The sequence below is a fragment of the Malurus melanocephalus genome, unplaced genomic scaffold, assembly GCF_030028575.1.
Source record: "Malurus melanocephalus ecotype Western Australia unplaced genomic scaffold, MMel_1.1 scaffold_486, whole genome shotgun sequence".
Classification (NCBI taxonomy): domain Eukaryota; kingdom Metazoa; phylum Chordata; class Aves; order Passeriformes; family Maluridae; genus Malurus; species Malurus melanocephalus.
In genome coordinates, this window is record NW_026623718.1 from 277697 (window position 1) to 290005 (window position 12309).

At 52.5% G+C, this 12309-nt stretch overlaps 1 protein-coding gene across 2 annotated transcripts in view; it reads left to right on the forward strand.

Moving 5' to 3' along the window:
- Window positions 1-6: 6 nt before the first annotated feature.
- The window catches only part of OPHN1 (oligophrenin 1), a 51795-nt gene continuing 39492 nt past the window's right edge, over window positions 7-12309 (forward strand). For both annotated transcript variants that reach the window (XM_057381015.1, XM_057381014.1), the window contains exon 1: window positions 7-209. In XM_057381015.1, the coding sequence (XP_057236998.1) occupies window positions 56-209 (154 nt within the window). In that variant the 5' untranslated portion in view covers window positions 7-55. The remainder of the gene's footprint in view (window positions 210-12309) is intronic.

The following is a 12309-nucleotide window of genomic DNA, read 5'->3' on the forward strand; positions in this document are numbered from 1 at the left end:
GGCGGCGGCAGCGCTCCGTAGGCGCAGCGCGGCGGAGCCGGGCCGATCCGCGGCCATGGGGCACCCGCCGCTCGAGTTCAGCGACTGTTACCTGGACAGCCCCGACTTCCGCGAGCGCCTCAAGTGCTACGAGCAGGAGCTGGAGAGAACCAACAAGTTCATCAAGGAGGTGATCAAGGACGGCAACGCGCTCATCGCCGCCATCCGCGGTGAGCGGGCCGGGGCGGGGGTCCGGGCAGGGCTCGGCCGCTCACTGGGGTGTGTCCCGTTCCCTGGGCATCGCCTGCAGCCCCGTGCTGGAGCCGCTTTGGCCCCGTGCCCTGCATCGCTCCGGGGAGGGCTGGCGTTCCCCGGGTAGCGGCCAGCGCCTCCGCCASCCCCGGTGTGTCCCTGTCCCTGCGCTGCCACCCCCGGGGCCACCCGCAGCTGTCGCCACGCAGGGACAGGCCGGATCCCCCGGCCCGCTGGGCTGACACCGGCGGCGGGACCGGCCGAGCCTTGCCGGGCATCTCCCCGTTTGGGGACGGTGATCCCTGTTCGGGGAAGATGCTCCGCTATTTCGCATCTCCCAAGCGCGGGGGGAGCGTGGCGTGTCCATCGCGGGGCATCTCGTCACCCTGGGGGACCACTGTGAGCATGAGAGGGGCTCTGCAGAGCCCTGCCCCAGTCCTCCTTTTGTTGTCGGTGTACTGTCATTCTTCAAATCACGGTGAGCGTTTTTCCCTGGGAAATGTCGATTTCAATGTTTGCTTTGCGGGAGTCTCCTGTTCAGAAGTGCTGACAGATCACCGGAGCACCTGGGCCAGGTTGTGTCACCTGAAGCCACCAAGTCCCACGTGTTTGACACTTCACTGACCTTCTGGCTGCTTTGATTTGTTTTCCCTGCCCACAGCTTCATACACACCTTCCCTGTGTCTCCCACGCCTTCCTGTACTCRATGATCTGAAAGGTCTTTTCCAATCCAAATGATTCCATGATTCTCTGCTCTCATTGATGCTGTAGAATCCAGGCCCAGGCCAGCAGAGCATCCATGGGACATAGACAATCCATGCTCGTCACACACGGTTTTCCTGCCAGCTGGTTGGTTTCAGTTGGTGTTAATAGGTTTAGCTAATGCCCTTTTGTTCAGAATAATTCAGAGCTTCCTTGTTATCGAGGCYGTGGCTGGAATAGCCTGTGTTTGCCCATCTGGAAGCAGCAGAGACAAAAGCTGGTGTGCCTGWAACTGCTGACGTCACAGGGCTGTGAGACCTAACGTGGGTACAAAAACCCAAATCTCTGCRCAGTCAGGGGCAAAAAAAAACCCAACAAAATGGAATTCAGAGGGATTTAAACAAACCTGCTTGTTAAGGGAAATGCTTTTTTTTTCATCACTTTGTTCAAAACCATTTCCCTTTTCAGCATTTGTAGTGCACAGGGATGTGAGGGATTTTGCTGGGTCAGCAGACCCGGGCCAGGGAGGAAGAGCAGAAGCAGAAGAAAGCAGAGCACACCCAGACAGCACTGAGAACCCCCAGGGCTGAGAGTTTCTTGCCTAAAATGCTGTGGGGTGTTTTTGCAGCTGATCCAGCAGTCTGCCAGGGAGGTGCTGGGGCTGATCCCTCCTACACCTCCATCATCTCCCTGTGTTTGTTTAACAGATAACTTAAAAAAACAGGTATATATCTGAATCCTATCCATGTAGGGCCGTGGGTGGAAACATGGGGTACTCACTGGCTGTGGACTCCCCATAACCACCTGGCAGCTGGCAAATCCTGRTGTCTACAGGCTGACAATCCCTCTATGCCCCTTGACAGGGTGGGATCAGGATGCCTTCAGCCACTGGGATGAAAAGGTGATGGTGGTCCCTTCAGGAGAGTGAGATCCAATGAGGATAGAGGGGGAAGTACCTGAAGGGGCCTACAGRAAAGGTGGAGAGGGACTTTGGATAAGGGATGGAGGCACAGGACAACAGGGAATGGCCTCAAACTGAAAGAGAGCAGAGTTGGATGGGACCATGGGGAGAAATTCTTCCCTGTGAGGGTGGTGAGGCCCTGGCAGAGGTTGCCCAGAAAAGCTGGGCTRTCCCATCCCTGAAAGTGTCCAAGGCCAGGTTATCTGAATAAGGGGGCCCTTTAGGGGACTTTAAACTCCTCTGGCCTTTCATGGATTAAGAGAAACTTGTTCAGTTTCTTCCACCCAACTGATGTGTCACCAGCTGGAATAAATGAAATCCTGGGGTGAAGCTCTTCCAGGGGCCTGCAGCCCACCATATCCTGGTGAGGATTATCCTGCATCCAGCCCCACCAGTGGTGCCTTTGAATGTGGTATTTTCTCTGGCTGACTGACACCACCCAACAGCTAAGTACAGTCTCAACTACTAAGGGGACAAAGTATAAGGTACTGCCAAGTGGGGGAATTAAACTGACTAAAGCAGAGAAYAATATTGTCTATTTGTAACAGTCTTGGGTGTGAAAGCCAGTAATAGAACATGAAAAAGTTACTTTGAGTCAGAAATGGGAATTATTTTTGTTGTAAAGTTGGCTGCATCCCTTCTTCTTTGTGCCAGGAGTACAGAGAGTCACTGGCAGTGCCAAGTGAGGATTCTGGTCCCACACRTTGTGCTGGCAGTGCTGAAACCACCATGGCCTGTCCCTGGTCYTGGAGGGAGAGGGACTGGGAGGTGTTTGTCCCTTCAGGCTGGTGCCCATCCCCTTGGGCTGCCCAGGACCAGGGCCTGACGTGGGCATGGGATTCAGCTCCAACAGCAGCTCAGTGCCCAGAGCTCACTGTGGCCAGCACTGGTGTGACAGAGGCATGTGCTCAATGCTGCAGGGTGTAAGAAGTTGTGACTCTGTGGCATCGCTGTGGCTGTAAGAATGGCTGCTTTACAGCGGTTTGTGAGCTTCAGTGTGGGTTTCTTTAATCTCTCCTGCTCTCTGTGCTCTGCTGTGTGTATGTGATAATGCAAACCCACCTATTTCCCCTGGTCTTTGATCTTCTCTCCCCATTAAATATCAAATGGAGYTGGAGACATGTCAGATTGAGGCTTTTCTCATTAGTRCCTGTGGGCGCTGTGATGGGGAAAATTGTCCTTTGAAGTTCGAAGAGCTGTGTACTTCTCATGCAAATGTTGTGTACGTGGTTTTGCATTTGATTTCTGTCCGTCATGGAGCTCTGCAGAGTATCTGTGACTGTGCCTGGCAGTTGCCAGCCTCCTCTGTGCTGTGAGCACTTTATTCTGAAGGATAACATGAAAAAGGAATGTGTAAGGACCAGGTGGGTTTTCCCCAAGAAGCCATCATCATCATCCCTGCATGTCCCACAGCACTGTGTGTGGGAACTGGCCTGTCCCCTCAGGGAGCTCTGTGTCCCTCAGCGTGGCAGACCAGTTCTGGACAGGTTCCTGTGTTGTTGGATGTGGTGCCTGGGGATTTAATGCTGTGGGGCGTGGGAAGCAGCGTGGCATCAGAACAGGTTATTTTAATGGGATTGAAGCCACCCAGAGTAGCCTGTCTGCCCAGTTCCCCAGAAATCCATGTCCTGTTTCACGGGAAGGCTGCAGGGACAATGCAGTATATTGCAGTATCTGTTCCTGCAGTATATTTCAGCCAGATCCTCGATACTGTGTCCAACAACYCTACAGCTCCTTTGGAAAAGTGGAGAGAAGAGGCTGTAGCTGTCCAGGCAAGCATCAGCTTTGCTGGAAGGCACAGCTGGGCATTGAGTGACAGTGACARTGYCACAGTGACAATGTCCTGTCCCACAAAGACAGCTTAGCCATGAGATAGTGTGGAGCAGGGGGGAAATGACTTGCTGGAAAATAAATYGCTCTCCTCCAGCAATAACATGATCTCTTGTACTTATCGGCTCCTTGCTGGTCTTCCCTATCCTCGCTGGAGATTTCAGCCAGTGAGGGCATCAGTTACTGCTGATAATTTGTAAAATTGTCTCCTGACTTCCCAGCTCTAATTGTCTCAAGAGCCATCACACCCATAGCCAGACCCCTGCTCTCCCTGGAGCATCCGTGCCCTGTGGRCACCCTCAGCACAGGTGGGCAGGGGGGTCTCTGCAGCCAACAGCTGCTGATAAAGCTGCTCCTGGGCTGCAGGCTCTGAGCACAGGGCTAGGGCCTCAGTTGGTGCAAATCTAAACCAGACATGCTTTAAACAGAGACTAAAACACAATAGCAGAAAAAAGAACAAAAACCCTCCCAAAAGCCAACTCATCCCCAGCTGCCAGAGCTGTATCCTCAGTAMAGGCAGGAGAGACAAGGGGCCGGCACAGGATCTACCAGATCCAGCTGCGAGGCAGATCCCACCCTGTGTTCCAGGGCTTGGGCATCTGTTTGCTGTGTTTTGCTCTCCCTGGAGCAGCTCTCTGGCTGGGCAAGTTGTAGCTGTTTTGGGGGTTTGCTTTGCTGCTGGCTGAGGTGCCGGGCTGTGCACAGGATGGTTTGGCTGTACTGTGGTGTCCCCACCTCTGTGTCCCTCGCTTCCTCCCTGCTCCAGTTCCCAAGCCTCCCTTTTGGGAACCACTGGCTTGTACTGTGTACAGCTGCTCCATCCACGCTCAGGTGTGCCCAGGGCTTGGYTTGCTTTAGGAAGCACAGGGCAGGAATGTGGGCAGGGGCAGCTGGCAATGGCACCGAGTCAGCCCTGTCCCTGCCAGCTCAGGGGCTGGTGGGTGGGCTTGGGACCAGCCTTGGTCCAGCTTAAACAAACCAATGTGCAAGATTTTGTGATGGCTTTTTCCAACCCAGACATGCTTCCCAAGGACTCACTTGCATACAGCAGCACAAGGGGCCAGGACAAGAGGTGAAGTTGTTCTCCTGTGTTTAAGGATACTTTTTCTTGTRCTGCACATGAGGCACACAGGGAGCTTTTCATCCATCTTCTGCTGCCTTTTCTGGCTCTTTCCCTGGGAGGATGTGGGTGTTATCCATGTTCTGTGTGTCTCACAGCCCACAGCTCACAGCAGCGCTGCTGCTGACCTAAGAGTTTCCTCTTGAGTCACTGTATGAAGACTCAGCTTTTTCTGGCTTTTTTTCTTGAGATAGTGTTGGAATATTTTATTTCCTTATTCTGTTGGTGGCACACTGGTAACTATGGATGTGGTRTCCCATGCTTGCCCCTTGGCTTTTCACGGGTGGCTTCTGTCCTGCTGAGTGCCACCTGGCTCCGTGGAGTGACAGCTCCATTCTGCTGCAATGAGTGGCCAGGCACCTGTGGCACATCCTGGCCATGTGCATCCTCCTGCCCACAGGACAGGGYTCTGGCACCGATCCCTGTCTGCCTGACTGTGGGTATGGGATACAGTGCCAGGATGGGCCATTCTCCAGAGAAAGSGGGGTGAGCATTGCTGTGGGGGCTGCAGTGTCCGGCGTGCTGCCCTGCAGCACTGCCTGGTGGAACACAGAGGTTTGGAGAACTGTGGGATCATAGACAAAGAACTGGTGAACAATCAGCACTATTTATAGGTACTGAGCACCAAAATGCAGCAGCTTTGGAACTGCTGGAGAAGTTCAGCAGGCAGTAGTTGTTTTTCCTTACTCAGCATTAAATGAATCTTCTAAACACATAAAGCTTCTGTCTGAGGCTGTGACACGTGTGAATGAGAAAGCTTTTGGAACCTTGTSTTTTGTGTTCTGGTGATGGTGGATTCTCCACACCAGCCTGTGCTGTGTCTCGCAGACTGCTCAGTGCTGCCGGCCGAGCTGCTCTGCTGGGAGCAGCGATCTCAGGCCGTGCTGGCAGTTCTCTCCTGGAACACATTCAAACATGGCCTTTCTGCCCAGTGTCCTTTCTTGTCAACAAATTCCCCGTGCAGGTGAATGTGCGGTCATGAGTTGTTCAAGTGATGATAAGAGCAGCAGAATTGCCTGAGATAAAGTCTATAAATATAAGTACAGCCCAGAAGTCAGTTGCTCTCTCAGTCTGATCTCTCTCCCTTTTATCCTGTTCCCACAGCCAAGCCTGATTTTGAAGAGCCTGTTTAAAACAAGAATAGATTTATTCATGTTTTTACTAAACCTTGTAGCTGTGAAAATGGAGAGCAAGGGGCATGACCTGTTCCTGTGCCATCACAGGATGAACTGGGGACCTGCATAGCATCGGGGGACYCTTTGTGGTGGAAGCATAGAGCCAGACTCCCAAGTCCTTGCAGAGGTGCCCAGAGAGGGGATRGCTCTTGGCAAAGCCCCTCTGAGTGTGCTCTGCAGGTCAGGCTGCCCCAGTGTCAGTCAGGTCGATGGTGCCCAGGAGTGTCCCAGGAGGTGCCAGCTGGTGCAGGACAGGCCATGCCCACACTGGCATCATCTCCCAGCCTGCATCAGGAGGGATGTGCATTCCTCCCTACACCGAACCGCTGCAGATCGCTGGTAAGCTGCTGGTGATCCCTCCCTGGTGTGCTGTGTGAGTCAGCTGGCCTCCTGCCTGGCCCCGCTGCGCCCTTATCGAAGGAAACTCTGAAATCATCTGTGCTTGGAGCGAGCACGGCTCCCTCGCCCACCGCAGCCTGCCCTGCCTGGAAGGAGGGCTGCAAGGAGATGCATGTGAAGGCTCAGCAGATCATGAGATGTCTCCGTGGGGATTGCTCGTGCTCTGCCCCGGATAAGAGTCCGTTGTTTTCATGTTTGTTTTCCCTGTGTCCGTCCTGCCTGTGCAGCGGGGAGCCGCGGATCTTGGAGCACACCCTCTTCTGCCGCTCACGCCAGAGCACCGTGCCAAGAGCCTGCTCAACTGCTCTCAGAGCTGGGGGCTCCGAGTGGCCTGGAGCACTGCAGGGRTTTCTGCAGCTCTGCCCTGGCTCTCCTGATGCCCCTGGGACAGCTCGCTCTTCCCAAGGGAGTGGAAAATCCATTTGTTTTCCATGGCTCAGCTTTGTGTATGYTTATTTTTCTAAGAGTCTGTATGTTATTCTCCAGCCTTAGTACCTATCCCCAAGCTGAGGAAGTCAGTGACTCTCTTCAGTGGGACAGTGATGTAAACAGGAGYAGAAATAGGTGCAGCAACCAGAGCCACCTGCCAGCCTCACCAGCTGACTGCCTGCTTGGCTTCCAGCCCTGAAGTGTCACCCRGCTGTCACAGCCACAGCTCACCAGCAGTGCCATCCCCAGGGTGACTCATCTGTCCATCCCTGCTGCAGGGGCAGGTGTCTGGCAGCCTCTGCATTGGGAGTTCTGAGGAAAACTAATGAGCACTGCTGTCTTTGGAGCCTCCCTTGCTCCCAGGAACATCAGCATCACCTCCACCAGCAGCGCCAGCGCCTACGGAGGCAGGCACTGTCCCCCAGCTGTGGCTCTCCCTCCTACACCCGGGTTCAGTGTGCTCCAGGACAGTGCTGAGCAATTCCCTGACAGTTGGATTGGGATACCAGGTGGTCTGAAATTCCAGCACCAGCCCCACAGTTGGGCTTTGGTCCATGGTGAACCAAAGGACTACAACGGCGTTTTCTCCTCTTCTCTGCGATCCTGGGAGCAACTCGAAAAACAGTTGCATTATTTCTTACTGCGCATTTCACCACTTTTGCCGATTTCTAAGGCCGCTCATCTTTTCTTAACTTCCATTTCAGTTAGCCACGTGTTCTGGGCTGGCTGCCCTGTGTCTCCTTCCAGTTTTGCTGAAGCAACTCCCTTCAGCTTTGCAGGGTTGCAAGGTTGATTTGAAAGTCCAGCAAAATGCCAAAGGGGAAAAAACTGTTCTCTGAGAAGTTCAGGCTTCCAAAGTGCAGTTTCACCCATGGCTYATTCTAAGGAACACTAAGGGAAGTGCTGATCTCAGCCAGAGTTTTACTGTTATGGGGAGAGCAGGGGTGCCCTGGCTATGCTGGGCCAGGCAGGAGGCTGTGTTGCAGCATCCTGTGCTGCCTTTGTGTTTCAGAAGCAAAAATCATTTAAAAATTAATTCAACACACTATCCTTTATAAAAATATTAGAAATACAGCCCGAAGTATGAGCCAGTGAGTGTCACTGGGAGAATGGTGTGTTCCATGTCTTTGCTTTGAATTGTGGCTCATCTGCATGACTCCTCCTGATCAATAGGTCRGTCACTATGGAGGTCTTGGGAAGAAGATGCCGGATCACTTAATCCAAGGGAGGGTAAGAATGCATCCTTCTCCCAGTATCCTACATCACTCACTCCCAGTTTTCTCCCAGACAGACCAATGTACCCCAAAACTTCCTTGTCCTTCCAGTCTTGCTTGGTTGCTTTGTGTTTTGGTTGGGGTTTTGGGCTGCTAACGTTGCCAGACTTCCACGCTGTTGGTGAGGAGACCCATGGTCTCCTTCTGCTCTAGGCATCCAGGAAAGCACCTCTRTGTATTTGACTGCCTTGAGTTTCGGTGCAGCCTCGTAACCCTTGCCAGCTCTTCTGGAGCATGGCAGGCTCAGCCAGGCAGTTTCCATCAGGCAGTGAGCGAGATAAGAAAGGCGTCAAAGGAGTTTGTGATGAGTGTGAACCATTGCTGTGTGGGTCCTTGGGTTTTTAATTAAACAGTAAATAAGAAAATAAGCCTGTAAAGCAAGTTTGGGCACTTCCCACAAGGCTGGCTGGGTGAGGAGAAGAATTCATGAGAATAAAAGATTGAAGTTTAGGACAGGAAGCAGAAACTGGGTGGAGGGAGATCGGGAGGGGAATGTATGAGTGAAAGTATTGTCCACAGGGCAGGTAACCAACTCACAGAGCAAAAAGTCACTGGTCAGGGAGAGGTACTGAAAAATGTGTTTTTACTGGGAGCACAGCCCTGTTCTTCTGCCTGGAGCCTGGGCTGGACCAGCTGCGAAAGGGAAGTGGCAGCTTATGAACAGCTCAGTCAATGAAGGGCTGATTAGGAGAGGTAAATATGTGACAGAGTGTGAGACATCCAGTAAATTCCTTTGCAAGTGCTTTGTAAAGCACAGCTAAATATAGCGAGTTATTTTTAGCAGTTCATGCTAGCCACTTACTCCTGGCAAGTGGAAAACCCGTGTCAATGTGGGAAAAATGGCCTTTGTCCAATGTGTCAGGATTTCTGAGTCCCCACAGAGCCTTCAGGGGCACTTGCGGACAGCTTGCCCTGGGTCAATGCCAGGCACTGCCTGTCCTGAGCCGCTCTGTWATTCCCTAGTGGTGAGCATCTCTCCTCTGTGCAGCATCAGGAGGACTGGATTCCTTGTAGGATCCTGTGTGGATCTAGGACTCCCTAAAAGGCCAACTGGAAGGTTATTTTTTTTTTACCTCATCTGAGAAAATCAACATGTTTCTGTGTTTGGGCAGCTGTAGAGTATTTGGGAATGTTATGTCATTGTCAGGGCTTGTTAYTCCTGATCCTGATGGCACATCTGGGCTCAGCAAGGGGAGCTCATGGCTTTCCAGGCTGAGGTATTTTGGTGGGACCAAGATTGGGGACTTCATGCAGGTACTACACAGTGTAAATTCAACAGCTCAAAGTAGAATCTGGTCCCTTGGTCACATACTTTGTGTGTTGGCTCCTCAAGCTCTGCTGCAAGGACAGAGAATCCCCAGGAAGCAGTGGGTCCGGTACTGTATCCMGAACCTCATCCCTGGGGTGGTGAAGGGAATCAACTCCATCTCTTTAGTGATGCAGCTCCCTGGGGAATTCTTTGGTGGGAGTTGGTAACAATGGGCACACTGTTTTCCCCTCAGGAATCACAGCCCTCTCCCTGCATGCTGGGAAAAGGGGCATTTTTCGTGTSGTGTGTGTGCCGTGCCCAGGTCTCCACCAGGCAGGAGAAAATCGTCCATAGGGATCATTGGTAGCAAACGTAGGTGTGTCCTCAGCTGCTGTGTGTCAGGGTCTTGCAACATTTCCTTGACAAAAACAGACTTCCAATCCTCAAATCCTAACCTGAAGATTTCCATGTCTTAAATGCTCTTGTGTAAGGGCAGAGCGAACTTTTATTGTCTTTTGTTTGCTTTTGAAAGGAAAGTGTATGGTCAGGCTGGATAGTTCGGTTTTCAAGCTGAGAAGAAGAAAGTAAAATGCAAAGACAGAACTCCTGCTTACATTTTTTCTGGTTATTTGCACTACCATGGTCAAACCTGTTTTGGGTTTTCCTTATTGATTCCTTATGGGTTTTCATGGATTGCTGAAGCTGTGGCTGAGTTGCTCTGTGAAGGGCACCTGGTGCTGCGATCCGTGGGTTGGGTGGATGCAGAAGTTCAAGAATGGCTTTTTTCCCCATGGAAATCTCTGCTGGCTGCTCTTTTCYGAGCTGCCTGTGCGTAGGTGCAGGCAGGGAGACCAGTTAAAGTCACTTCCCACTTTCCARTGCGGGCCAGGACATCCTGTTCTTTCCCAGCAACAGGACAGGGATGCTGCAGCCCCGTCACTGTTCAGCTATTCATGTCTTCAGTTGGATTAGATTAAATTCAAGACTGCCTTTGCACTGGGAACGTCTCTGGCCGATGATTGCAATGATGATGAGGTTGGGGAGGTATTTTTATTTTGTTTTTTCCTCCTTAATTTGCAACGTGATGCTCAGGGAGCAGCTTATGATGGGAATTAACCAAAGGGCTGCTGAACCCAATGCTTGCTTGGCCCCTGGGCTTCTGGAGAAGCAACAATTCCCACCTGGCTGGTTCCTAGGAAGAAGTAGAGTGATGCTGTCTGTACCAGCTGCTGCACAGCCAACAAGTGTCATATAAACAAGGGTTATTTGGGTGTGGATAACAAGGGTGAGGGTGCTGGCAGCCTGRGCCTGGCCAGTGTGACGTGTACATTCCACACCTGCTCTCCTGCACAGGTGGAGATGTTCTGTTGGTTTTCAAAGTGTTTATTTCTAAAAATCAGGCTGCTCTTTGCACTTGTGTCACATCTGATGACCCACTGTGTTCCTGAGGTGTTAAATGACGCAGCCCAGGCATGGCCCTCCTGTCCTGGCACAGAGATCCTGCTGGTCCCCATAGCTGTCACTGTGGTTGTCATGGCCACTTCTATTTCTGTGTGCTCAGGGGCATGGTKTCCTCTCTTGGGAACAGAGGACCATTGCAGTCACACAGATTGTGACCTCTGGGTTGCAATTAGCAAAGCTAATTAAGGATGTGCACCTGTGGCACCTCCTGCATTGCAGACCCTCAAGCGGCACCGCTGTGCCCCGTTCTCTGCCGTGTTTGCTCACCCTGTTACCTCATGGCTCTGTCCTGTGGTGTTGGTTTCCTTCTGGTTTAACTTCTAAGCACTAGAGGAAAAAGCAGCAGCACAGCCTGGTTTGGGGCTTTGCTTTTGTTTGTGTTTTGTATGAGGCTTGTGGCTTTTGCAGCAGTAGCATTTTTTTGTCTGTGGTTTTTGGTTACCTGTGGTTGCTGTGGAAGGTTGAAGTGAGAATCCTTCTAGGTCTTTGCTGAGCAGGCTGTGAGGCACATGYTGCCAGAGCTGCTGGCTCTGGAGGTGTGTTTATCCACACATAAACACAGCCCTGAGTTCTCTCTGTGCCTCCTGAAGCCGGCATGGCTGGCACTGGAGCTCCCTGCTCCTGCCCCACAGCCTGGCTGGGGCCACTTTGTGCAGGGATGGAGCTTCATTTTTACTAGAAGAGTAAATTATTGTGACCACAAATGGTGAAACTTGGCATCCCTTCCTGATGCTGGAAGGGAGAAGAGTCCTAGAGGACTCCTGATCAAATCCATTTTGGTGTGTTTCCATGGAAACAGGCTGAGCAGGCAGGGTCCTTGGGGCAGTGGTGAGCCTTGGCACACTGTTTGCAGGGATATTCCAGCTTGGAGCATGGCATTATTCCTTGAGCCTCGGCTCCTGGTGCTGGGGAAGCAGGACAGGCCCTGCAGCCRCCTCTCCCTCCTGCCAGGCTTTGGGGGCGCAGAGCAGGAGCCTTTGGCAACCGAGTGTTTGTATTGGGAGGGAAAACATTTCCGACTGTTAAAACAAGGGAGAATACAGACTTATCTCTCCCAGCGTGGGATGGAGCCCCGTTTTTCCACACAGCAAATCTCTTCCTGCTGGCCCTTTCCTGTGGTCAAGCCTCTTTCCTGTGGCCATGGCTTGTCCCTTTCTCCCTGCCTGCCCTGCCCTGCCCCATCCCTGGTGCCACCGAGGGAAGGGGTGGCATCCCACCATGTGTCTCTGAGCACTGATGCTGATCCTCTTCCTCAGGCCCTGCTGCTGGACCCCTCAGGGACACAGCCCCTGAGTGGGATCATCCTCTGCTCCCACAGTGCCAGCTGTCAGTCAGCCCTGTTATGTCCCAGTGAATATCCCAAAGCTGTCCTGTAGTGCCAGCAGTCAGTCAGCCCTGTGCTGTGTCCCTGTCACACCCCAGCACTGTGGCAGCCCCATGGCAGCAACAGTGCTGTCCTRTGCGTGCACTCAGGAGCT